The 27,789-nt window shown below is 44.8% G+C and overlaps 1 protein-coding gene across 5 annotated transcripts in view; it reads left to right on the forward strand.

Annotated features, from left to right (window-relative positions):
* Positions 1 to 27,789, forward strand: part of LOC122715137 (homeobox protein homothorax) — a 495,480-nt gene that overhangs the window by 93,831 nt on the left and 373,860 nt on the right. For all 5 annotated transcript variants that reach the window (XM_043937070.1, XM_043937066.1, XM_043937065.1 and 2 more), the window contains 2 exons: positions 13,273 to 13,323; positions 22,499 to 22,690. In XM_043937070.1, the coding sequence (XP_043793005.1) occupies positions 13,273 to 13,323; positions 22,499 to 22,690 (243 nt within the window). The remainder of the gene's footprint in view (positions 1 to 13,272; positions 13,324 to 22,498; positions 22,691 to 27,789) is intronic.

Consider the following 27,789-nt stretch of genomic DNA (forward strand, 5'->3'; position numbering starts at 1 on the left):
GGGCCCAATAAAAGCGACAAAACGCGCTCCCGCTCTCGCAGAGCCGGTATAAGAAGAGAAGCGGCACGGTAACGGTACCCTGGAAGCCAAGGATACCCTCCCGACCGGTGCCGCAAGGATCAGGAGAACGAAATCTTTCCGTCTCTTTTTCAGGGGCCGCCTCACATGGCCGCGCGTGCGTCCGCCTTCCAAGGATCTCCGACTTTTCTTATTCTCGTTAACCGGCGACATTAACGAAATTTTTACCTCGATGTTCCAATGTTCCATTATTCCCGTGGAATAACCCATATTTTTATACGGTTCATATATTCCAATATTTTTCAACAATGGATACGTTTTACGATATTTCTATATACATACACGTCTGAAAATTAATTAAGACAGAATCAGAAATATATACTCGTATACGAGAATTTTCCTAAGAACGCGATTAAGAAAGACGCCTCGCTATTTTAAAGATCACGAATATAGACGTGGAGAAGAAGTCTTGGCAGAGAGAAACAATTGGAAGGAGGGAGCAAAGAAGTTGCTCGATCGCTCGATCTGGAACGAAAAGTAAGAGCAGATCGTCGTTAAAAATCGTCTCTAGACACGAAAATTCCTGTTATTCCGGAGTTGTCCACCCGGCAATTTCAATTTTTCAATCGTATAATGGCGAGGGGGGCCGAGTGTCGTCGAGATGGGCGATTATTCGCGCAGAATCTGGTCCGAGTAACAAGCTGAGCATCGAGTACCTTCGAGATCCGCGTAACTACCGTTCTGTCACGTAGCTCGTTACGAGTCTCGCTCATTAGATCCACGGTGCAACCGGGCACGCGATCGAGCATCGAGTAAATCACCTTTCGCCCAAGGATCGATCAACCCTTCTCCTCCAAGAATGCGAGGAAAAAAACAATGCTGCGAGGTGAAAGAATTTCGTTTGGGAGGGAATTGTGAGAGAAATCATTAATGGAAAGAATATTCTTAAATTAATCACGATGAGTGATTTACTCTCGAACGTGTGTATATACCCAATTTTTATTAGAATATTTTCAATGCATTAAATTTCATCATTTATGGATCTATAAATGTAGATTTTCTTCGTCGCAAATAAATTTTCTTAACTGAATAAACACACTGGACTCCGAATAGTCTCAAATTCTATCATAAATTTATAAATATACATAGATTTTCTTCATCCTAAACATTATAATATCTCTAACAACGTCTATTTTTAAACACAGATCGCCCAATATATTATATAATATTCGTTCCAAATATCACAAATTCTCTCATCTTATATCGTACAAGAGTACCGAATTTTAGTATTTATCGAAATTTTCATATCGAGCACGGATAGATCACAATAATCTTCGTCCCAAGCATCACAAGATAGTAATTCCATTCTTTCCAAGATCGCCCAATAATCCTAATTTCTTCAAAAAAAGCCTTTCTTCGTCTTCTTCCATCACTCCCTCCTCAATTTAAACTTTCGTACTCTCCGAAACTGTTCGACTGCCCACGCCATTGTCTTCTTCCCGCCCTTCGTCTCGTTCCTTTTGCGGGCCCGGCTCGCGAATTAGAAATAAAAAGCTGTCCGCGGGCTCGTAGGAGGTGTGCGCCTCGCGGTGACTCCGTTGGACGAGAAAAAGAAGTTGCTTCGAGATGGGCGAGTGGGGGGAGAGAGGAGGAAGCATGTGTAAAGTATAACGTAACAGAGGGACTGGCGAACGTTGGTGGTCCATTATACCGGTCTTCTTCTTGGCGACGAGGACCAGCCTTTCTCGCAACTTTGTATGATGACGCAAGATAAACCCCTCCCCTCCGTTAAATTATCCAGATATTATCTCTGTTCCATATATTTTTCATCGGTGAAAATCCGTTCGAAGAAACGGCGTTTCATGGGAGAAAGGAAGAGTGGAAAGGGGGAAATGATTTGAGAGTTGGCCAATTTTTCTATTATTTGCGAGAGAGGGAGATTAATTAATTGATGATACAAGTGGATATTACGAGCATATTCATAGAGTTTACGTATCAGTAATGATATTACTGATGGACTGCAAGTCACTTTACAACGTTCCAAGATTTATTGGTTGATTCGTTCGCTCATTAATGGAGTGGCGTATAAAACATGCAAACTGTTGAGGGGGAGAGAGAATAAAGTCGTAGAAAATTACAAACTCCTCCCGATGGTATCGCGGAAACGCGAGTATTATTATGGAGAAGAGAATCGTCGAGGAGGCAAACGGACAATTGAGACAACAGCGAGCCGGCGAGATAAAGCGTAATAACACCTATTAGACCACTTCCTATAAAACCATCTGATAGTCACCTTAAAAAAAAAAAAAAAAAAAAAAAAAAATAAGAGGAAAAAGAGGAGGAGGAAAAAAAGAAGAAGAAAAAAAAAATAATACGCAAACAGTAACGGATGACAGAACCACTTTGCGCAGCTATTTGACCATACTTGCCCTTATCACGAGCGAACTGCCCACTTAACGATATTATTAAAAAAAAAAAAAAAAAAGAAAAGAAAAGAAGGAAAAAAAAAAGGAACTGGCGCGCAAATGTTTAATAATTTCCAAACGGTTCGATAACAGTGGAATCGGAAATAGCGAACGATATCGAAGCGAAATATCTGAATACGAAATTATTTCGCGCTGTAATATCGATTAAATTCCGTGCACACGCTTTTGCTCGATAATGGCCGATAAGCGGGGGACCGGCCGGCCGATTCCTCCCGTGTTCCCGCCGTGTTGTTTACCTTCGGGCAGGTGACGTTGAAAAATAGGTTCACGAGGCACGATCGACGCCTGTTGCGAATCGCGGTGAAAAATCGCGCCAGGAATTCTACGGCCTCGATCGCATGCAAATGGATGCGCTCGCGCGTTTTTTCTTTCGGGAACATTGCGGTGGCGAAGGAAAAAGGGGCACCGCCGCTCGTTCGAGGGCCGCCCCCTCGAACAGGATTTCAGCAAGTATTTCTCTTGCGTAACACCCCTTTTCTAGAATCGAAGAAATGCATACATTCGTATCAATACGCTTTTTTTTGTATCGAATATGTTGTGTCGTGTTATATATGTTCTGTTGAAATTTTCTTAATCTATTTTTTTTTTAAATAAAGTAAAGCTAGAAAGTACGAAGTTGTAAGAGAAATAGATTAAATTTACAATTTACTTTGATTTATTATTACGTAACTTGTGAAGTTTCTCGAAACGTTTCGAAGTAGTAATATTTTTAAAGAAGTACGATATACCACACGTTTAAAAGTGTAAAATTCTTTGTAATAATTTTCTAATAACAATGTTACAATTTTCTTGAATTTTTTTTTTTTTTTTTTTTTTTTCTTTACCACGAATAATACTTTTATACTACGCATTAAAAAGCGTTTGAAGCGAGAAGGCGTTCTATTTCGAATACATTTAGATAACAGCGCACGAAGCGACTTTTATCGTTAAATTTTTTGCATATTCATGTATATAAAAAAAAAAAAGAAGAAGAAGAAGAAGAAGAAGAAGAAGAAGAAGAAAAATAATACGCATCTCGAACGATAGTCGAATCGATAAAGATCGAATCGAATCGTTGGAGAAATCATTCGGCTCGATCGTTTGACCTCGATTCTGAGAGTTCTTCTCAAAAGATCGAGTCACTGATGGCTTCGTTTAACATTAAAAACGGCATTAAAAATTATTTGGAAAAACGCAGGTGGCCGTGAAGGAAGCGGCGCATGCTCGTTATTCTCGGTCGGTTATCGTAAATCAAGCGCCGATTAACGTAATTGCCGGCTCGGATCGGCTCGGATCGGCTCGGCTCGGCTCGGCCCGGCCCGATCCGGCCCAAGCCCCCTATCTCCACGGTCTAATCTGTACGAATGTGAAATTGAAAATTTGCGGGAAGGATCGTGAAGGGAAGAGGGAAAGAGAGAGAGAGAGAGAGAGAGAGAGAGAGAGAGAGAGAGAGAGAGAGAGAGAAAAGAATGGCTAACGATGTCGCTTCCGCTGTTGGCCGCCCGAATAAATTTCCATCCTCGGGTCCTCCTCCAGGTCTCCCCTCGTTTTTGTCTCGCTCGTCCCGCCAAATATGGCGACGCGTCGAAGCAAGTGTCGTTCTGGCTATCGTTTAAGGACAAGAAACACGGTGGACGCGTGTTGTGCAAACGTGTTAGAATAATGCTTAACCGTGGCCGGATCGGCTTTCGTCGCTATCAAGAGATTTATCGTGGAAATATTGGCCGGTATCGAAGATATAAATCAAGGATGGCAGATGGAGGCAAAGATTTATATGCAAGGATGTAACGCCGGTTTCCACCGAGTTACTCGCGCAACGTGGATCAAGTATTCAATGGAAATTCATTGTTATTCACCGCGATTATGCGTTCACTTATTTCATTAGAATGAGAAATATCCCCACCGTTTGCCACTCTCGTGCTACTGTTATAACGCAATAATTTTTCAATTTTCTCGCATCAACCGTGCCTTCGTATGTTATTAAAGGAGAACATTAACATTAGGAGGATAAGAAGCATAAGAAGAAGAAGAAGGAAATGGTAAAAGTATAAATTTATACGGTTGGTTAAATTTTATTGACTCTTTCAAGCGGTTTAGATTTTCCACCGAGTGGCGCGATCTTGATATATCTTTGCAAGTCTTTTCTTCAATAAAAAGGAATGTAGTTACAGCGAAGTAATTATGTAAAATAAAATTAATTATATAACGTACAGTAATTAAACATTATCTCGACAAATGAATCTCGATTTCTTTTATACGAAGTATTATATTAACTATATATATAACCCCTATACAATGTTCGTTACATTTCGCACACGTTGATTATCTTAAATTTCAAAGTCCCCCCCTCACGTTTATGAATTACCGTCCAATATATTCTCGCGATACGACAAATCGTGCGAACGGGAACAAAGCAGGGTCGCGGTTGAACCCAAGGCAGTACGTTTTCTCGCGCATAACGAAGTATTAAGATGATAGTGCGGCCTGGCACGGGCCATCAAAACGGCGGACTACCGTCTTAATAGCCCGAGATTTATAGTCCCGACGAGTCGACGGAACGTCACACAGCCTCACGGGAGAAGGAGAGGGCCCTAACCTCGGCGTAACCTAACCCAACCCAACCCATGGTTCCCGGGTGCAGAAAAGAACGGCCGCGAGGTGTAGGTATAGCGTGTGTGTATATATATATATATATAGAGAGAGAGGGAAGAAACACGAGGAGATCCGTGGAGGACGAGGAAAGGTCTCTCTCTCTCTCTCTCTCTCTCTCTCTCTGTCTCTGTCTCTTTCTCTGTTGCCACCGATTGCGAGTGAGCCAAGGAGAAGGAGAAGGGAGGGGAAAGAAAGAAAAGAAAAGGAAAAAAGTGGAGGAAAGGGAAGAAAGAAGTTATCGCCTAGCCTGGGTGGTCCGCGAGGGAGAAGAAAGAGAGAAAAGGGCTGAGGACGATTTCTTTTGAAAAGGGAAAAGGGAAGTGAGCAATTCGAAAGTTCAAACTTGCAATTTGCGGGATAATTTGGGAATTTGGTCTTTCGGGAAAATTCCACGATATTCTCGTTTTTTTATTAGTGGTATTTCATCTCGTTACCAATTCTCGTTATTGTTGCGATCGTTGTTGTTTTCGATATTTTTATTCGTTTATTCGTTGCAATTTCCAATTGCAATTTTATCATATTTTCTCGTGGATAGTCAACGAGAATCGGCGAGACGCAGCAATGTTTGTCGATGGCAAGTATCGCGCTGCTTAACAATATTTAAATATTGTCGCGTCGAGTGTGTTGGCTCGTCGAACGTGCCAGAGGGTCGTAGATAAACCGTCCCTTGCTTGCACAGCGCTCTTGGCCACCGTGTACCGCAGCTTCTTCAACAATTTCCTGTTATATATATACACAGCCAGGGAAACGACGCTCGTCCGTTTTCCAACCGAAAGCGCCTCATCGAGACCGTACGTTCACGTTTCCTCTCCTCTCCACAGTTTCACGCACATCTTCTTCCAAAACACGATTCTTCCAATTCTCTTTTTCCAATCACGCTTCAATGTATCTACAAATTGTGTTTCTATCGATATCTTCGAATTATACTCGAGATTCATCCCTTTTTAATTATTGAAATCGAGATTCTGAATCGTTCAAATACGTGTCATTCCCGTTGAAAAATTCCCTCTTTCATTCCCTCGATAACTTCCACTCGCGATAACGGGTGGGGAAACTCGCGAAAATCCCCGGGGGGGGGGAAGGAAAGGAAAGGGGTGGCAAGATAAGACGAGGTAGCAAATGGGCAATGAATAAGTGACACGCGATCGTGACAGTGGCCGGGATCGTGGTGGTTGGAAATTAATTAGCGGGGAATGGGGGACGACGTCGGTGGCGTCGCTGTATTTTCGACGCTGGGCACACGAGCCACGACCGATAATGAAGCGGTCGCGAATCGGCAAAGTGTTGCGGAGTCGAGTCGAGGTTTACACGGTGGGAAGAAGACGAGTGTATGCGCGATAGCGGCGAAGAGAGAGAGAGAGAGAGAGAGCGATGGAGGGATGAGAAGAGGAGGAGACCTCGGCTCGTAAATCACTGGACATCGATAAGAGTCGTCGCGGCGTCCGCGCGATGTCCCTCGTTAATAATTGATACAATTAACGACCATTCATTAGAGTCCGCCGCTCGTGCACACATATGGATGGATGAAAGGAGAGGATTCGAGGTGCGCCGTCACGCGATTCGCTTTGTCGTTCCGTGTACCCGAGGCTGCGCCTTTCGGATAACTTGATACTCGTTCTTCCTTACGGTGAATTACTTGACGATTTGGTCTTGGTTATGGTGTTGTGTGTCTATCGGTGAATTTGTTATTTTTTTTTCTTGTTTTAGGAAATTTTTCACATCAATTAATAATTGGAATCGATCGATACAGCGTTAAATCAATGTTAAATTAGCCTGATGCGAGTAAGGGATGTAAGATTTGTTGTTTTTTTTTTTTTTTTAAGAAGTCGTCAGATATTAATTAATTAGTGGGATTGGCCGATAATCGGATAAGTGGATGTATATTAGTTCTTTGTTTTTTTGGGGAGACGTTTCTTATTGTGTTGGAAAGTGTAATAAATTTGACGGTAATTGGGTGTATTAATAACTAGCGATGCAATTATTATTGATATATTATGAATATTATAGATTATGCGCTTAAAATGTTAACAACATTATAAAATATATCCGTTCGTGTAACTGTCAGTTTTAGATACGGCTGCATACTTAAATTAATTGCGGTAGCGTTTCTATCAGCTTAGAGGAATCATTTTTATCGGGCTTGTTGCTCGGAAATTAAATAACCCAAAGATAAACAACTTTTAAAACGAGTGTGTAATTTCATCAAAGTTTTTAAACGCGTTTAATTTTTTTTAAAAATTAACTTTATCGTTGTAATCATTTTAATAACAACATTATTTTTTTATCCTGATCAAATCATTCTGATTCCATCAAAATTCCCAAATTCCTAAATCCCGACGTTAACGAAATTTCTAATTTTATCCCAAGCCGAGATATCCCAAAGCCAATAAGAAAGATTTTATTTAACGACGATTCAATTCGATACAGAGAAGGAAATGAAAAATCCCTCGTTCCAAAATTCTAAATATAACGGAACATGAAAAATTAACACGACAACTCTCGTGTTGCTGCAGAAAGAAATAACGCGAACCACGGAACCTTCTCTCGCAGTTTCGAGGCGCGATTCAATTAGCTTGAACCGATGGCTCGTTTATCGGTTACAATTATTAAATCATCGAGTCTCGAGTTCCTCCTCCTGTCGCGTCGTCGGCCACCGCGACCATAATTTATTTCGCTTCTTTCGCCTCGCGCGCCGCTTATCCATATTTCTATTTAGTATCACATCGGTCCGCGCGCGTCACCCGCAAGATTTACGACGTCGTAGATCCTCCTTACCGACTGGAAATTCCCTTGAATATCGACCGATCCCTCTCTTCTTTCCATCGATCGAAAGAACCCTTTCACCGAACTACGATTGCATTCTCAATGGATTGTACCCACCTTCCGTTTAACCATTTCGATACGAACGAAATTCGATTCGATCGAGTTTGCGCGCGTTTGTGATGAATTTTGATGAATTTTTCCCTTTTTTCTGTCGCTGTTTCCAACGGGGAAAGTCTTCGTACAGGTTGGAGTTTTCAAAAGCGTTGGTCTCCTCGTTCGTGAACGAGGATCGATTAATACGAGTTGGCGAGCTTCTTGGGTAAATCGAGCGAGTAGACGAGAAATCGCGCGGTTTGTAGGTGTCGAGGATGACGGGGTTCATTGGCGTAGATTAATGGGCGTCGTTGTCGCGTTAGCTAATTTGCGGCTCGGTTTGAGGATCGGTTTTAATTAGATTGCTGCGTCTTCCCTGGTAATTTGAAGCTTTGTTGTCTCGTTTCCGTTCTTATTTATTTTTTTCGTGAATAATAATTTTTTTTTTTTGGATTTATACAATATATGAGCCAAACCTACCGGGTTGACGTTTAAATTATTCAACCGTCTAATTTGTTTTTCTCTCATTCTCTTTGGATAATCAACGCTGCATACGTACGAAACAAATTGAAAAGAAACTCGATTCTACGCACATTTGACAAATTTCTAAATTTCGAGTAGATGGATGGTATTAACTTTTCAGAAATCGGATAATTTATCTTTATGCAATTTATCAGTTTTCGTCTCGAATTTTGACTTGTGTGTAGCTCGTATTATATTGGAAGAGTAGGTTTCCGAGACTTGTAACAGCCGATCCCCCAATTATTTCGGGCGGCGTGTCTAATTCTGAAGTCTCGCGATCTGTCTCGTTCTCTTTAATTCGGGCAAATTAGTTGGCATTGAAGGAGTACACTGGCCGCCAAAAGTTGCCGAATACCGTGCAATCGGAGGAAGAAAACCAGCGGCTCGTCCAAAATTTATTCCTATCCATCTTTTCGCGTTAAATTAATCATTAAATAAATGATACACCAGACGCGTAGAAATTCTTCATCGAACGAAGAAGAATATCCTCCAATCTATAATTAAATTTTGATCTACGCTCTCTGCGAATTTTGAAAAATTCTCAAATTCGTTTGTTTATTTCACGCAACTCTTCTCTTCTATTCCTTTTCAATTTAAAAAAATTTTTAAAAATTGCACCCTCTCAAAAAGTACCACTAGTAAAAATTTTATTTCCCGTCTCTCGTATATCATCGAACGATGATAAATGAAAGAAAAACCTACGCAATCTTTCGATTATCGTAAATAACGTGTTTTAAGAAACACGAGCCAAAATATTCAGCAACTGATAGACCTTGCCCCCACCCACCCACCTTATTCCCGGTTATTCTCGAGGCTCGTTCCTCGAAGGAGGAGGGGGAGGATACAACGCGCAAAAAAACAGAGGAAATCAGCGTGCGTGAATCGCGAAGCCTCGACACGCCGCTCATTTAACGCGCGTACGCGCCCCTATCTCGGGCATGGATCAAATACGCTGGCGAGAGAAAGCCTCGTGGCCGTCGAATAACGTTGGAAAAACGTGAGTGAAGGTGGGGAGAAGAGGGGAGAGGACGAGACGAGAGGAATTGAAAGACGGTTTGGGGAGCTGTTTGGGGGTCGGGGGCGTCGCTTCCGACTGCGTCGTCCCTGTCTGCTTATAAATAACACCATCTCCCCCGTTTCTTCGCGCATTTCGCAGTTTTTCTCTTCCGATCCTCCCTCTCTCTCTCTGGCCCCCCTCGCCCATCCTTGCTGCTGCCGCTGCTGCTGCATGCTGCTGTGCAAGGCTAATTAATATCACGTGATGAGCGATCGCGGCAAAACCTCCTCTCCCGTTGCCGCGAGATCTTTGGGAAGAATGCGTCGTGGATGGAATAACGTCGTGTACGGGGGAGAGGTGGTGGAGAGAGGTTCGTGTACACTGCAAGCGTGTACACTGGGCGTGACGGTGAAAGAAAAGTGGCGTGCAATTTCGGGAATGGACGAATGTGTAAACGAAAGCGAAGAATAATAGGTCGGAAATTAATACAATATGTCGTTCTTGTGATCTTCTTTTCCATGTTGTTTCGTATAAAGGAAAATTTTTATCGATACTTCTTTCTTCATGTTTTCTGTTGAAAATTGTGAAACGACGAAAGATTTATAGGAGAAAAACAGGGGATAACAGAGATCGAGAGATGTGTACACCGATTTTCAGATATTTTTCTAAGAAAATTTTCCTAAAAGAGGAACAGTATCTTTCACCAAATATCGATCCAAATATCCTTAACAAGAGAGCAAGAGAACTTGGCTCGATTCTCGAATTGACGCTGGATATTTTTTTAAAGAAAATTTCTGAAAGAAGAGCAGCATCTTTCGCCAAATATCAATCGAAACATCGCGATTCCTAGCAAAAGAACTTGAACGGTTCGATTCTCGAATTGACACGCGAGATCGCGTTGCATTGGGTCGTGGCGATGGCGTGGCGATGGAAACGCGCGAGGAACGTCGCGTCGGCTGTGTATCCGAGTACCGAGTAGATAACGAAACGGTCTGCGGAGGAGGAGGAGGAGGAGGAGGAACGAGGGGGCATTCTCCGCTTTCGCTCGCTCGAGAAGCAACAAAACCGCGGCTCTCGGGATATAGAGGACACATTGTGCGCGCGCGGACAAGAGGAACGCGTGGTGGCGAATCGACTGCTCTCCTCGCACCATCTCGTCAACTCGAGCACTCGCGGCCCTTGCGAGTGTTGCGCGTCCGTCCGTCCGTCCGTCCGTCCGTTCGTTCGTTCGTTCGTTCGTTCGTTACCGCCGCGATACCATCTTCTCTTTTTCTCTTCTTCTCCGCGCGCTCTGCTCGCTACGGCGTGCCTGCGCCCCTTTTTTCACCTCGCCCTCCTTCCACGCCCTTCTTTGCTTCCTCCTCCTCCTCCTTCTCCTCCTCGAGACGTTGGCGAGTCGAGAGACACAGAGAAAGATTCGATTCCCGCTGTTTTTCTTCTTTTTTCCGCTTCTTCGTTCGATGTGTAAAGAGAGAGAGAGAGAGAGAGATATTAATCGTTCGAAAATATCACGACGAAGATGGAGAATCGAATTAAGATCGAATTGGAGAAAGAAACGAAGACGGGGCACGCGAGGCAAAATTTTATACGTACGAGAAATTATCAAATTATCTCCACAACCGTTTCCACGGTATAAAATGCAGAGAAGCGAGGATCAAAGAGGCCACTTCGTTATCGGCACCGGCTACCCCGGTTGCTGCATTTCGATAAGGAAAAAGAGGTTAGAGAAACGCGACCAGACCCGAACCCCGTCGATGTTCTAATAACGGTTTACTACGCTGGAGCACGCATCAATTAACTCTTCATTTCGAATTACTTGGCTCGGGTAATTGCGAGTAACGATCATCGGTTTTCTCCCGTTTCGTTCGCACGAAGGGAGGAAGACAAGGGAGACAATAACGCTTTTTCTATAAATCGCGAAGACACTTAGATCCGTGCATTTAATTATCTGTATTCTTTTATACCGCATTTACGTTTTAGAGAACGTTTCGACATTTAAACGCAATCATTTTTCCCTTCGTTATCCCATGGATGGGGTTTCTTTATATATTGAACGAATCAGTGTTATCCCATCGAGCGAGAGGACGAGCGTTGTTCCTTCATTGTAACTCTCCGCTCATTTATTATCGCCGAGGGAGATTTCGATAGGAGAGGGCCCTCTCTCCGTGGAAATTGATAAAGCGTGCTGCCTTCATTATGAAAGTCCCCTTTCGTCCCCGATAACATTCGAGATTTCGCGAATTTTTTTCTTTCTTCCTTTCCTTTGCCGAAATCCCTTCCTATCTCGGGATATTTTAAAATATCTTTTTCTCGAAGCCTCGAGAAAAATTTGTATATGCATTAATAATTTCCCCATTACAATAAACTCCTTCTCTCGATCCAATCATCGAGCTCCGCGCAACACGTCCCCTTTCAACGTCCTTCGTCGTTCCTCCTCGCTGAGCCACGATTTCACGTTCGTTCCACGTTCCATTAGAGGCTGATTGTTCGTATCGCGGTCGCGGTGGACGCACACGAGAGCCGATCGGTGCGTGTACCGAAAAGGAGCACCTCTCCGCAACAGGAACAGAGAGACGAGGAGGAGGAGGAGGATCCCTGTTCGAAGGCCTCTCTCGAGTCTCGCTATCTGAGGGAGCACTCATCGCGGTCGCTTCGTTATCGGCAGCGCGGAATCATAATGGGCCATAATTGCATAAATATAATGTTAATTAACAATTAAGATTGCCGCTTTGCCTAATTGAATCGCCGCTCCTGCAGCCGCGCCCGGGAGGAGAGGAGAGGGGGGGTTCTCCTCGCTCGATCGGATTCGAGAGGTGGCTTCTCGAAGGTGGCTTTAAACGTAACGCCGTATCGGAAAATTATGCCGATGGCCGTGGCTCGAATATGCACACGCTCGATACCCGGAGAGAGAAACGTGACCGTGTGTCGCCTTAGAAAAACGCGTATTTATATATATATATATACACATTCTGAATGCCGATTCGGAGAAATAAAGAAGGGGGTGGAAGGCGAGGACTGTTGGTCTCTTCACTGAAAGTTGATAGCAATGGCAAGATCGGCCATTCGAATGAAATCGTGCTTCGAGAGAATTATTCGAGATATCGCTCTTTTTTAAACCAATTATCGAGAGAAAGAAGAACGTATATTTTTTTCTTTCTGCAGATTACGTTTCTCATTCGAGATATTGTCGTGACGAAATTTCGAACTCAAAATCATCGAGACATAATTTGCAATAATAATTGGGATTCTTATAACTATAAATTGAGCGCAGCATTAGATTTCTAGATTCATTTCTAGATTCTAATAAAGTCGTTGATTGGAAATCGTGTGAAAAAAATATTAAGGAAAAAAATCGATTGTAATCGATCGTTTAACGTTCTTCTTGACTTTGTACCGGTAAAGTATAAGCGTGCGAAATTAATAGTTAACGCTGAAATTGAAAAGCGTCGAGGTATCGACATACGGTCGTTGAACTGTTAGCATCCACTATGCGTATCGATCCGTGCACACGGAATTTCGGGGATGTAATTAGCGGCGTGTAGAGATGCAATAATAATTAATTCCCGTTAATCCTCGCGGAGTGAATCGACCGATAGTCAACGGAGCTTTCCGTATCCGAGAGAAATAAATGGGGGTTGCTCCCAGCGAGCGTCGAAATCTTTTCTTTCCCTCCCCCCTCCCCTCTTTCTTTTGATTTTCTTCGCAATCTTCCATCTCAAGCGGACGAATTTTTATTCCGTTACTTTTGTTTTCTTGTTCCAGATGGTACAAGCGATCCAGGTCCTCCGGTTTCACCTCCTCGAGCTGGAAAAGGTGAGTGAATGAAATTTTGCGATTTCACAGAGAATTGTGTATTATTTTATTATACCGTATTATCGTAATATTCGAAAAGTATTGCGGGTTTACTACTTTCACAACGTTATCTTTCCGAGTATTTTAAGTATCGATTAATTTAAGTTTTAAATAATTGGCGAATTAATTACGTGTGTAATTGTTGGTGCAATAAATTCAAACTCGTGATTTAATATATAATTTAATTTTATTAATGATATTTACAATCTTAACGCTCGAAGAATAAAAATAAAAATAAGCGTGTGACCTTTGTGTGATAAGCCACATCTTTGATAAGCTACATCTTTGATAAGTTATTGATACAATATATTGTAAAGTTTGTTTTTTTTCTAGCAAAGATTAAATGACGGGAATAATAATAAATAATCAAATTTTATATGTTATTCCTCGTGCAAAATGTTAAATACGAGCGTTAAGGAATTAATATCTAAAATATAAAATATGTAGAGAATTAATTTATTAAGCGTTAGAAAGATACAAATACTTGCAAAATTGTTTCCAAATTTAATACGTTATTATCACGCATTTTAAACAATACGTTTCCGTGAAATCCATTCACGAGAACCTGTTTAGCCTCCCCCCTTCCCCCCAACAGATTCACAGTAAATAGGACATTCTATCGCATAAAACAAGATAACGCATCGCTACATGACGTTACACAATTAATAACTATATAAATCAACTATTTATCAAACAGAGATTTGAGATTAAAAAAACGTTCGAGAATCATGCTTTTATTAATGGATAATTGGAAAAATAATTTCCACGATTATTTACGAACACGTTCCTCAACCTCAACATCATCGTTCAACGAATGCATCCACGTAAAGGCCCTTAATAATCATCGCGAGTAGTTTCACACACGCGAAATATCAGATTATATAGAACGGAAACGAGCCGCGTTTAGGCGAGGCGAGTTTTCGAGCGCGTGCTACGAGGTCCGCGTGTACGCGGTGCTCTGGTCCGCTCCAATTGTCGGGGTGTCGGCGCAGATAAGCCGTTCGAAACGGTTGAAAAACAACTGTTACGGGCGGAGCCGCAATTTTCCGTAATTGTAGTGAAAGCTCGGCCACCAGCCGTCGTCGTCGTGGCCGTCGTCGGTCGTCGGTCGTCGGTCGGCTATGGCGTGCACCTTGGCTCCGCTCTCGAGCTCCACAGGCGTAAGTGGCGTCATTTACCTGTCCAATGGCCGGCTAGACGTACGCGGTGCTCTCCGAGTTGTTTGCATTGGAACGGCCATCTTTCTCCACCCGAGGTCCTGATTTTTTTCTTCTCTCTCTCTCTCTCTCTCTCTTCTTTTTTCCCTTCAGGCTCCCCTCCTTGCGAACCGGAAACTCGTAAATCGGAGTACATGTGTCGCGTAATAGATTCCACGGAGCGGTAGAAGTCACGGCACGAGAGAGTCTAACCGTTTAAGCGTGAATTTACGATTTTTATTTTTGAAACGAGATATGGATAGGATAGGTGAAGTAATAAGTTACGATTGAATAAATTATACCGTATAAGTGGTAATGCATGTTTCTCGGAACGAAGAGGAAGAAGAAGTTTGCAAGATCTTATTCTTGGAGGAGGGAAACGCAACGAAAGTTTCGATTCAAGTTTCTTGATTTGATTTCGTGAAGATGCATCAACTACTTTCCTGCTTTATCGGAATATCCTTCGAAAATATCCTAGAAATGTAATAATAACACCCCGCGTGTATCGATATCGACCGAGAATTGATCTAAGAATCTCGGATGGACGGATGAAATTTACGCGAAACTCGTTGCAACTCGTTTCTTTTTAAAGATCTCTAAGATAATTGTCATGGATCGCTTGAGATATTGAAGAATTCGATTGAATTTTAAATAATTTTCGTCATCTGTAAATATCGAAGCGACACACGCATAACAAAATCGCGCATTCTTCATCAACCTTCGATTTTCCCGCGAATACTAATTAAGACGAGGGAATCAAAACGTACGATGATCGGTCCCAGGGGGAGAGAAGAGCAAGGTGGAGAAAGTCGCAATCGAATCGACGACACGAGAGTGAACAGCGATTAATTGAATCGGGATTAATACCAGATTTAATACCACCACCACGGTATAAATAAATAAATATTGCATTGGGAATTACGGCCTCCCGTTTTTCTCCCGTTAACGATTGATAACCGTTCGAAAGAGGGGGTAAGAGGACGGACGGTTTGTCGAAAGAAGGGAAGAAGGGAAGAGGAGAGAAGGAAGGCAAAGAAGAGGAGGCAAAGAGCGCAAGTTTTCAGGAGCACGGTTTGCGTGGTTGCAGAATACCACGGGCGGGCCCCAGGTTTCGGCCTGGGCATCGCCGTTTTTGCGCCGATATTTTATCATACGAAATAGCGGACATCCATCGCATTTCCATCGAAATGGCAGCTGACGTGGCGGCGGCAGCCATTGGAGACCGGCCAGCTCGATCCGACCCTCGTGTGTTGTGTTGCTCCCTCTCGGACACCGGCCCGCCTCGGATCGGCCCGCTCGATCCTGCAATTTTATACCAATTTTCCTCATTTGCCGCGATTACATTATTATAAAGGCAGGGGGCTATCCTACCGGCGAATCCCCGACGTTGCCCCGCACGCGGCCCTTTCTTTTCGTTTCTTTTCTTCCTTTTTTTTTTTTTTTTTCCTCTTCTTTCTTCTTCCTTCTTTTTCTCCTTTTCCTTCTCCGTTTATACGCATGTGCATACGATCGTGCTTGCTCGGTCGGATTCTTTGTTTTGGTTCTTCGAAGGGAGAAATGATAAGAAAATGTTAGGAATCTTGGAATCGAAAACGGAAGAAAGAAGTCCTCTTTTTTCACGACCTTTGCGTCAGGGGTGTTTCGACTTACATTTCTAAAGAGATTGTTAAAAGTAACTATTTTGTTGCTCGTCGAATTACAGAGGCATGCCTGTACGATTTTAATATTAACTTTAGTATAATTCTATATTTTCAATCAAATGCCCGACTCTCACACCCTATAAAAAAAAACGAAAAAAATTTCTTTAATAAAAAAAAAAGGAAAAACGAATAAATTTCTTTCCACGAAGTATCCATCAATATCGAGCGAGCAGCATCACACGATCGTTGCAAGAAAACGTTGTCAGTAACCGCGATACTCTTACGCTCGAGACACCGACCCCTCCTTCCCCCCCTCGAGTCCACGAGTGGTACACACACCGAGGCGGCAAGAAATCGACGTCGTGCACTCGTCGCCGACGTCGTCGTCTCCTAGCAAGGTCCAGGAGGCGGATAAGAAACCGTCTCACCGGGATCAAGACGCCAAACCGATATTCAATCCGCGGCCGTTGCTTTTTCCTCCCACGAGGCCGGCCCGCTACGATTCCAATACGCCAGCCGGTGGATTTATTTCACCGAGATCGGCGTACGCGATATCGGAGGGGCGGGTCTCGAAAAGCCGCGACAAAACCTGGCCGCAATTTGGCACGGTGTGCGCCGCGCACTGGCATCGGCCGTAATGAAGATTGAAACGTTCCCTCGGTCCCCGGGGCCCACGGGGACGGAGACACGCGGCGGCTCTTCTTCGAGCGAGGTCTTGGATGAGCGAGCGGCCGAGCGAGCAACGAGGAATGCAGCGGACGCGCGATCAAGAAGATTCCATAAATATCTGGAGCTCTCGAGAGAGGGGTGTAGGACGGACAGAGGACGAGAGTGATAGGTGAAGAAGGGAGAGGCGATGAAAGGGAAGAGGAGGACGGATGGAGTACGGGTGATAGGTGACGAGAGAAGGACGGAAGAGGAGGAGGAAGAAGAAGAAGAAGAAGAAGATGGACGAAGCTTCGGATAGCTGGAGAAAGAAACGGAAGATGGAAGATGGAAGAAGAAGGACGGAGCAATAGGCGAAGAGAGAGAGAGGCTGTCGAGTTGAAAAGAGAGAAAGTTTTACCATTGAAGCATGGTAGCCCGCGGTGCTGCGCTTCGTGCATTTAACATTTTCGAGCCAATCGCGTATTAGCATAATTACGTTTTGCAGGGAAGAAAGAAAGAATCATCTTCTTGTATCTCTCTCTCTCTTTCTCTCTTTCCTCTTCTCCCACTCTCGAGTCACAAGTCTCCCCGTTTCGCGTCGATCTTCGACCGTGAATTGCAACTTGGTCGGTCGTGCTCGTTACACTCGCCACGTTCTCTCTACATCTTTCTCTTCCCCCGCCTGTCCTACGCAAGATACACACGACACGGTATATATATATACGTGTACACGTTATCGCCTGTTAGAGAGCGGTAAATTTCTTATGGGGGTATTATGCGGCGCATACCAACCGAGATTCATACAGGAGGACATCCTCGGCCTTAGCTGGCTCGCGAACTGGTTCTGTACACTTATACCTAGGACTGTGGGGACATCCGCGCGCTTCCTCCCTCCTGTTGTTCCTCGAGGCTGGTTTTCGTGGACGTCCCGATGGGCGGGACATCCGGGTCGACTTCCAACGCTGTTTACCCCCTTTTTACCCGCCATTTTAATATCCCTGCGATCGCTTGAGTACTCGGGAGTATCTTTACATTTTTTTGGAAGATTAGAGAAGTGGATCTAGGATTCGCGACTTAACTTAGAGTCGTCGATGGAATCGAAGAACGGGTAGTTAAAGGATGAGTTATAGGGTGTAAAACTGTGGATGGATGTATGGGTAGATCGGTCGGTGACGAAGGTTGATCTTTACGTTTCGCCTTGACAAATTTTGGCCGACAGAATTTTACTAAGTCTAAGTTCCATTTATATTTGTGAAAAGAGAAACGAATATCGTTAGCATAGCAACGAGGTATACGAAATTGAGCCGGTGTGCAACCCCGTTTGTTGAAACGACTGCTTTTCGAAGCGCAGAAACGAAAACGAATCGCCCCCCTCCCCCCATCCGGCAAAACGTCATCGACAGCCCGTGGAAGGAGAGTTCCACAGTTCGTTGGTAGACGCACACACACCCGGTATATATGGCCATCCTGTGCGTGCCGTAAGGGGTAGTCAGGTTGTGAATCGGGGCACGGTAGAGGAACCGAGACAGACACCCCGAAACCTTCATTACCTTCGGCTTCAAAGGAGCCCATTGTGCCGTAAATGGGGTTCGCTCCTCTTTCCTCCTCCTTTTTTTCCTCTTTTTTTATTTCTTACTTTTTCCTTTTCTTTTCTTTTCTTTTTTTTTACTCCTTTCTTCCCTTCCCCTCCCTCTTCTTTTCCCTCGCTCTGTTCCTGCGTACCCCGGATCCGTTCCATTCTTCGGCCCGTTTGCCTTTCCGAGACGCCGTCAACAGAGGAGGAGGAGGAGGAGGAGGAGGAGGAGAGACACTTGCCCGCTCGTCCCTTCGTTTACGTAAATTCTCGAGTAATTTCGGGGGCCGAGTGAAAAGAGGGAAGGGGTTGGAGGGGGGCAGGGAGGGGACGGTCGCGATGGTATAATGTCGCCTCGTGCGGAACCTCCCCTCGCGCGATCGAGAGGGAGGAGAAAGGGGACGGAGAAAGGAAGAGGGGACAACGGGCCGTTTAAGAAGTCTTTGAATCGAGAACTCGTTTCGAGCCCAGGGGCCCGCGGCTCTCTGCCCCTCGAACGACACGCTTCTTCCCCCTCGTCGTTGTCGTCGTTGTCCCTCTTACCTATACCTATCCACGGTCACCGCGGACCGGTCCAACTCTCTCGTGCTCGAACATCACGTGAATCGAAGAAAGAAAATTTCGTCGAGCGAGTATTAAAAATCGAATCGAATTTACATATTTCATTCTTGAATAATCAAAATAAGAATCATCCTTTGTACGATATCGTCATTAGCGAAAATTTTCAGCGACATTCGAAGGGAGGAGACACTTGCACTTGCGATCGATAAAACCATCTGGTTTCGCGAAAAATCCTGGGAACAATTTCGACGACTTACGAAGCGACACCCGGGGCACTCGTCCGCGCGGAGCTTGTTAAATCGGCCATAAAATGGGGAATAATCTCGAGTTACAGGCAACGTTGTAGCTGTGTAGCGGGTGTATCGTGAACGCGACTCGTTCCTACGTGGCGCTTGCACCGAGGGGGGGAGGGCCACTACTCTTCCGGTAATGGCCACCTCCGCTGGTGTCGCGTGTACTTCGCGGGAGGAACACGAGAAGCGGAGGACGCGATGAAAGCGATACTCTTCGCGAGCAAAACCCTCCTCTCCTCCTCCTTCTCCTCCTCCCCCTCTTCCTCCTTCTTCTTTGCTTCGCGGCTTTTATTTCGGAGGAGCCGAAGAAGAGGGAAAATTTACGGCCGCGGTTCATCGCGGAAATTAAATACCGCCGGATAATTCCGTGGACGGAATTGTGGAGGAGGAAAGGAAGAAGGGGGAGAAAGGGAGAGGGAGCTTTCTCCACCACGGTTCGAGAACGGGGAAGGGTAGAGAGAAACGAAACTGTCGAGGAGGAAACGGTGATCCTTTGAGACACTCGATATTTTCCTTTCTCCTCCGCCGCGAACCTCCTTTCTGGTATCAGAAAATCCGAGAAGCTCTCTCTCTCTCTCTCTCTTTCTTTCTTTTGCTCGCTCGTTCTCTCTTCGTCCAGGTTCGACGAATTAGATGCCAAAGAAGTGCTCGGCTGCCTAGCGCGTATCCTTCGGTCTATGGGAAAAGGAGGGAGAGGGGGCAGGAGGATATATAGTGTCAACCGTGCGAAAGGATACGGTGGAAGAACGATCTCTAGAGCTTGAAAAAAGAGAAAGGCATTGTCGTTTTTTGGAATTTTGAGTCGAGCTTGAGAAACATATTCCCCAGTGGTCAGTTTGTTTTTTTGATTACGAGTTACATATGTGTTAGGATCGCGAGTATCGCGTGTCTTCTAGACACGATGTTCGAGGAACGTTGACAAAGAAGAGACGGTCGGGACCTTTTTCTCGCCGCAAGAAGAAGTTGGAGCAGAAAATGGACACGCCGTTTCTAGTAGAAGTCGAGTGCGTGTTGTCGAGGGCCCGAGTTTGGATCCTGTGTCAGAGCCCGGTTAGGATGATCGGTCTGCGGTGTAGGGTGACGCGATTCAAAGGGCCGATAGATGGCAAAAACTTGCGTCCGCGGTGCATCGTATCGTGTTCTAGATCATGAGCTTCGAATACTGGAGAGGTTTTGGTTGAACCAGCGATATATATAACAACCACCTCCTTTCTCGCTCACGTGAATCGATATGACCTATCCAGTGCTTACTATCTTTCGCTTGGAAGTCAAGAAACAAAAAAATATATCGTCTAATACGTACGAGTATCTGAAAAGAAAAAGTTAATGATCGTGTGGCTAGCGTTGCCAGCCATCTTATTACTATTCGATTTTTCTTATTAAAATCTCGATACGATGTTTTCAGATTTATATCCGTTAATTTCACTTCTGAAATTTTCATTTAAATTCCCGTACGAACCACGGCAGTCTCTGTGCCGCCTGTTTAAAAAAAAAAAAAAAAGAAATAAAGAGATCCGAGTTCCGCGGTCATGCCAAGTTGGAAAAAACGATTTTTGCCGGTGATTGGGGTGTGTTCCGAGTGCGTGTACGAGCGGTAAAAAATGGCTCGATAACCGTGTTCCCGTGCGCGCACGTACACAAAGACGGGTGTAGGTGAACGCTTCTCAGCGTCGTGGCCGGGCCTTCTTTCGGCTATTCGCAGGAGAAAGAGAGGCGAAAAGGTGGAGAGAGAGAAAGAGAGAGAGAATGGGACGAGGAGGCCCCCTCCCCCTCCTCCCTCCCTCCGTTTCTTTTCTTCGGTGAGCATTGTCGGCCGGTTCGACTCGACTCCCGGCGGATCAAATTCTAACCAGTCCGGCATTATAGCTGCTGTCCTTCGAGCTCTCTCCACCGCCCTCTCCCGCCGCCCTTTTGGTCCCGCGTTAAAGAGAGTCTAGTCATCTCGAGGAGGCATTGTGTTACCGTGGCATGGCACTTGGAAGAAAATTCTGGAGAATCTCTCCCAGCAGTACTCGCGCGTACTAACAATCCTTTGTCGGTTTCGAGGAATCTATCTAGGAAGAAAAATGTAAAAAATATATGTGTAGAAAAAAAAAGAAAAAAGGAAAGAAAGAAAAAAAGAAGAGCAACGAAGAAGTTTTAAACGTGGCAACATACGATACGGCACCGTGTTTCAAGAGAGAGCGAGCGTTGTGTCCCTGGATCGGTTTCGCGTCCGATCAAGCGTCCTCTCGCATACGCTTAACGCATGATAAACGCGTGCATTGTCTACGGTGGTGTCGGCCACGGCCTTCCACCATTGGACGGTGCCGCCTACGGCAAAGATGGCCGTCTTCTCTATTACATATAAATGCCTAATAAGAAGAACCGTCGTATAAGTATCTACTACTAGGTGGATAGGTTGCCGAGAGGCAGCCAACTCCAGCCAGCCTCTTGTGGAAGCTCGAAAGCAAGAAGGGAAGAGGGGAGGCTAGGAAGAAAGCGCGTGTACGCGCTTGCAACGAGCGAAGACACGCCGCGCCGCCTCGTAATGCGCCTTCCTTCTCCTCTCTCTCTCTCTCTCTTTCCCCTCCTACCCATCGATTTACATATAACAAGATAAGCGTTTTTATTTGCTTTTGCTTATATAATACATTTTTTCTAAACCGAATCGAGCGACCAGGCCGAGGCGAACCTCGGCCCAGGGGCCGGCCAGGGGGCAAGGTAAGAGGGATCGGGAGGAGGATGAACCGTGAGGAGGACGCTCGAGGACCGGGTATCCTATAGGCCTGTCAGACCTCATTTGCATACATAACATTCTGGTCGACTGGACACCGGTCAGACCTCCTCGCTCCGTCTCGCTCCGACTCGATGCAGAAGATACAGGGTGTCTTCGTCCCTCGCTGCTGGACCGCTTCCACGGCCTCGAGATGCAACCAGCTCTCCTCGCCGGCTTCCTCCATCTTTGTGTATCGATACCAGCGTTCGTATCGGCCTCGCCATCCTCGCCGCGCGGCCCTTTTGGTACCCGTGGCTTCGAAGTGAAAATACCGGGTGAAACGTTTCACCCGTGCACGAACGAACTGAATTTCCAATCCAATTTTCTCGATTAATCCGAAATATCGTGTACGTTCGAGCATGATAAAGTCTCATAGGTTTCGAATAGGTTAGAGATATATCGAAACCCTAATTCGTACAATAATGGAATTACATGTTTTCTCATTCGAACAATTTCTGTTTCCACAGGTGCACGAATTGTGCGACAACTTCTGCCACCGGTACATCAGCTGCTTGAAAGGGAAAATGCCTATAGACCTAGTGATCGACGACAGAGAGAGCTCGAAACCGCCCGAGATGGGGAACGGTTTGGACGGTGGCGGGCCGAGGAGCACCGCGGACAGCACCAGCCACACGGACGGAGCAAGCACGCCGGACGTCGTGAGTACCTCACCATCGTCGTCTTATTATCCGCACGACGCGATCACCCCCCACCATCACCACCACCACCATCACCACCATCACCACCAGAGCCAGAATAATAATAACAATAATAATAATCACGCCGGTATCGGCAGTGCCGCCACTACCACCCCCTTGCAACTGAGCCAAAACCAAAGCCAAAACCACCACCCTACGCCGCAGTCGAACACCACCACTACTACTGCTATTACCCCAAGTAGCGCCGCCACAACTCCCAACTCCCTAAAGCGTACGCACCAACAGATGATGATGGCAGCCGCGGCGGCATCCGCGATGGCCACCTCGCCGCACGCAGCCGCATCCGCGCCCCCTGCGCACGCGCACGCCGCCCTCGCCGCCTACCACACCATCAGCTCGGCCGTTTATCCGTGCTCGTAATAGACGACGCGACTTCCGTGCCGATACCGCGAGACCTTTTCTCTCTTTATCTCCCCCCCTTCCGTCAAATTCTTCTTCTTCTTCTTCTTCTTCTGTTTCTTCTTCTTCTTCTTCGACTTATCGTGTTCCCACGTTTTGCAGAAGAACGTCCTCACCCCGATTCTGATCACCCTTTCACGATCGCGTTTCTTCGAGGCGTTCTCCGAATGGTTGACCAAAATGAACGCCTCCGTTTTCCATTTATCCTCCATCCCTTCGCTCGTTCCTTCGAAGGATTTGGTGAGATATCGTACGAGTGATGGACCGTGCGTCGCGATGGTTCGATCGCGACTGACAGTGGCGCGAATCACCGTGGACGCGCACCGTGGGCGCCCTCTTCACTCCACGTGGCGCGAGGTCACGTGTTGTGTGCTATCCGAACGAAAGCCGCGAGAAAGATGTGTACCCTGGGTATATAAGTCGCTCGACAACGGACGCGTGGACGGAGCTTCCTCGAGGTCGTTCTCTTTTTTTCCTCTTTCTTCTTCTTCTTCTTCTTTTTCTTTTTCTTGAAATACTCGTTCTTTTTTTTTTTTTTTTTTTTTCTCGACCGAAATATCTTCGACCAAGTCTCGACCAAGATCGATCGTGTCTCGGGGGTTGCAAGGGTGTCACGAACGGGTGTCTCGGGTGATGCATACGATAAGCCGCGAATTGTTGGACTGGCGCTACTTGTCGGAATTTCCAGTACGTTGCTATAGCGAGCAATCGACGAGTGTTACTTTGTTTGGCACTTGGCTGGCTTTTGAGTTCATTCACGTTACGTTTCTTTTCTTTTCTTTTCCTTTTTCGTTTCATTTTCTATCATTCTCTCTATCTATCTACCTTTTCCTCTTTCTCTACCTATCTGTTGTTAACTGTTGCTCAAGCAGGTAGAGAAAATCGTTCGGTACGTTGTACATAATTCTACACAACCGATCTCTCAAACGAGGATCATCTCTCCCTCGTCTTCGATTCGTCTCGCTGAATCGAAAAAAAAAAAAAAGCTTCCGATTTCGCTCATCGCTGATGATCGACGAAATCATCGGATTATCCCAAAAATATTTCCATCGTCCCACTTCGGAAGTAGCCGTTCGTGGTTCGCAACTTTGTTTAAGTTTCGTCGTTAGATTTCGTCGCTCGTGGATTACGTAAGATCGCTGCGTGGCTGCGAGGAAGAAAACGCTTCTAAATTCGTCCCGAGCCACAGACACAACCAGCCAGCCAGCCAGCCACGTCCGATGACATCGATTTTCGGCTAGTGTTCCGCTTTCAAAACACGTCCGGAGGTGTCCAAGCCCCTCCGAGACCGCCTTTTCGAGGTCCGACCAGTCACGATGAGCTATTATAGCCGAACCGGGGACCTTATGCAATCGATTCTGCATCTCGTCTTCGTCGTTCTGGGTCGCCTCTGTGCGCCCCCTCCTCCTCCCTGTACGCACTTCTCCTCCCTTCGGTCTTTGTCTCTTCGTAGCACGTGGTTCGCGCGCCTCGTGTTCGCGTCGACCACGCTTCTCCACACTTGGTCTATCTATCTATCTATCTATCTATCTCTATCTCTCTCTCTTTCTACCCCCTATCCTCCTCCCCCACGAAAATTTCCTCCTCTGTTTCTCGAAGAAAAAGAAAAACAGAAAGGTCTCGAGAGGTACGGCACATTGCAGTGGTATACAACGTGAAAGAAACGACGGGCATTAATTGGAGAGGAGAAGCGGCCGCGAAGGGCGAGGGCACACGGTGAGAGAGGTGCCGGTTGAGAAAAGAGAAAAGGGAAAAGAGAGAAAAAAAAAAGAATCGTTAGGAACACGCGTTTCGAGGTGTTGATTTCTTCTTCTTCTTCTTCTTCTTCTTCTTTTAAGTCACTTAGGTATGTTAGATTAGCTAGGTTAGTTAGTTTTCCATTCTAGGTTTTTCTAACCGCCGCCCAAAGGCGTCTGTCCTTTTAAAACCGATCGTACGTGATCAAATTTTTTAGTCATATATGATATTAACGATATTAACCTCGAAGACTCGAGAGACTATGTATATATATATATATATATATATATATATATGTATACGTAGCAGTATGTATAAACGCGTTTTTAAATATTGTTTTTTTTTTTCTTTTTTTTTTAAATTTCGGCAAATTTCTCTTCTCATAGACTGAAATTGATAATATTTTTTTATTGACGGGACGGAGAGGAACAGTAGATCGCGGATCGCGTTTCTTTCGAGGAACCTTCTCGCGTTTCTCTCTCATTTTCTTCGTCTTCTTCCGTTTTCTTTGCTTCTCCCTTTCTCGTTTATTCCCCGTTCCACGGGATATAATATCTCGGCGTCGCGGATCACGCGATCGATAGTATCGCGGGCGGTAGGCGTGTTCACGACAGGCGTAATGCGCGTCTACGCGGCGTCTGCCTTCCGGATAGCTTGCATCCAGGCGTGATGGAAATTCGTGTCGTGGACCGTGTCGAAAAGAGAAGAAAAATGCAAAAAAAAAAAGAAAGAAAAAGAAAAAAGAAAAGGGCGCGAAAACAGAGAGGAAATAAAGAGAGAGAGAGAGAGAGAGAGAGAGAAAGAGTAGGGAGAGAGCGTGCGAGAGAGCAGAAAGGTATGACGGAGAGAACGAGTGAAAAGAGAAAGAGAAAAAGAAAAAAGAAAAAAAACGATGAGACGAGAGAGAGAGAGAGAGAGAGAGAGAGAGAGAGAGAGATGTTCGCTCGGGTATCGGGTATCGTCGCGAGCGATTGCTGAAAATTCATTGCTGAAAACCGAACCTATTAATCGTGATCAAGATATACGTAATAGGATGTAAGGCTTAACGATGCGCGACAAGATGAATTTTGTGTCTATTTTTAAACGGGAACTTGTTCGATTTATTCTCTCTAATTTAATAAGAATCGCGCGCGTGAGGAATACGGGAGAAAGTGAGAGGGAGAGAAAGGGAGAGAGAGAAAGAGATTGTGCGATCGAGTGAGTGTAGTGGACGGATGAAATATTTCACGAGAAATGCTCGTGAAAAATCGTTTAGCGATGGTAGACGTATATAGTTTCTAACTTATTAGTAGCTTTCGATTAGTGGTTACCGAGCAGAATGAGTAACTGATCGTTCTAACGTGATTGGGTAAGAAGGGCACGAGGGACGCTAAGCTGTTAACCCTTTGCACTCGAAGATTCTTTTCGAGGAAGTACGATCGATATCAAAAGTGACGAAATCTTTTTAAAATTAACGTAAAAACTTGGACTTGAATTTCTCGTGTTATTGTAAACATATTTTATTGTTTCGTTCAAATTAGAATTCTACGAGGAATAAATTGCTTTTAAAAATATACTTGAAAAGTTTCGAAGATGGGATACTAGCTTCACGAGTGCAAAGGATTAATTATATTGCGATAGATCGACGATTTCATCCTGCTTAAGTCACCTCGATAGATCCTCCATCGTTTAAAAAATTTCCTTTCGATAATAATATTGCATAATGCGATCAACGAACGTAACTCGAAGATGTTTCGGATCTATCGATATCTTAAGCAGGGTTGGACGATCGCGAGGTTAAAAAATATTTTCTCGTGTGAAGAGAACCGTATTTATGTACGATACGAATCGCGATTGAAGAAAGAGCGAAGAGAGAGCCGAGAGCCGAGCGAGATGCCCAGAAGTCGTACGCGATCGAATTATCCAACCACCGGAACAACTAGGTCTCGGTACTCGTAACTAGGGAGTTGTGTGAGGTACAAGTCCTGGCCGGCAGGGCGCGCGAGGTCCACCCCCAATCCCCGTACTTAATAACCCTTGAACATTGTGCTGCAAAAAAAAATATATATATACATATATATACACGTATATATATGTAAGAAAAAAGAATGATGAAAGAATGTAGAAGGCAAAAAGATGAAATTTCTCGTCTTATCTATGTATCATATACACGGATAAGAAGGAGAATCGAGGGAGGCAAGGAGAAGGCAAGAAAAAGGAAAAAGAGAAACTTCCTAGAAATTCTGGTGCCCCCTAGAAATAAAACGAGCCTCGAGAGCTCCTTTAGACCCTGGAATTAGAATAACCTGCAACATGTAAATCAATTTATTATGTGATACACCGACACTCAGGCATATACTTAAATATTTATATACATATTTTTAAGGATGACACGATTCGTTGCACGAATCACACAAGTAAGAAGACTTTTTAAGCAAATGATTATTACTATACACACGTGTTTCGAGTTTTTTAATCTAATGACACGCGCTTCTCTTATTTTTCTTAACGATTCAACACAATGATGAAATGAAAACCAATATAATACAAATATAGATAATTACAAACAAATAAAACACTGTTATACTGTATATGAGCAGTGAAATGCTTGTATATTATTGTATCGCGGGTCCACACAGGAACACACTTGTCGATGACAAGATACGTAACAGGGAAACAGGGTGAAGGGCACCAGAGCGGGGGACAGCGTTCTCCGAGCTTCCTCCTCCTTCCTCTCCATCGAGTTCTCCTCGAGAAACTCGCTGCGCCGATACGATTCGGCCAGCTTTAAAACGAGACGGAGATTAAAAAAACAAAAAGGATAATGAAACAGATATATGCCATATATATTATTGCATTAAGAGGAAAATAAATAAATAAATAAATAAATGCAAGGGTGTGTACGGAGGTTGGAAGGTGGGCTT

This window comes from Apis laboriosa, unplaced genomic scaffold (genome assembly GCF_014066325.1).
Source record: "Apis laboriosa isolate Shangri-la unplaced genomic scaffold, ASM1406632v1 scaffold34_cov151, whole genome shotgun sequence".
In the NCBI taxonomy this organism is placed as follows: Eukaryota; Metazoa; Arthropoda; class Insecta; order Hymenoptera; family Apidae; genus Apis; species Apis laboriosa.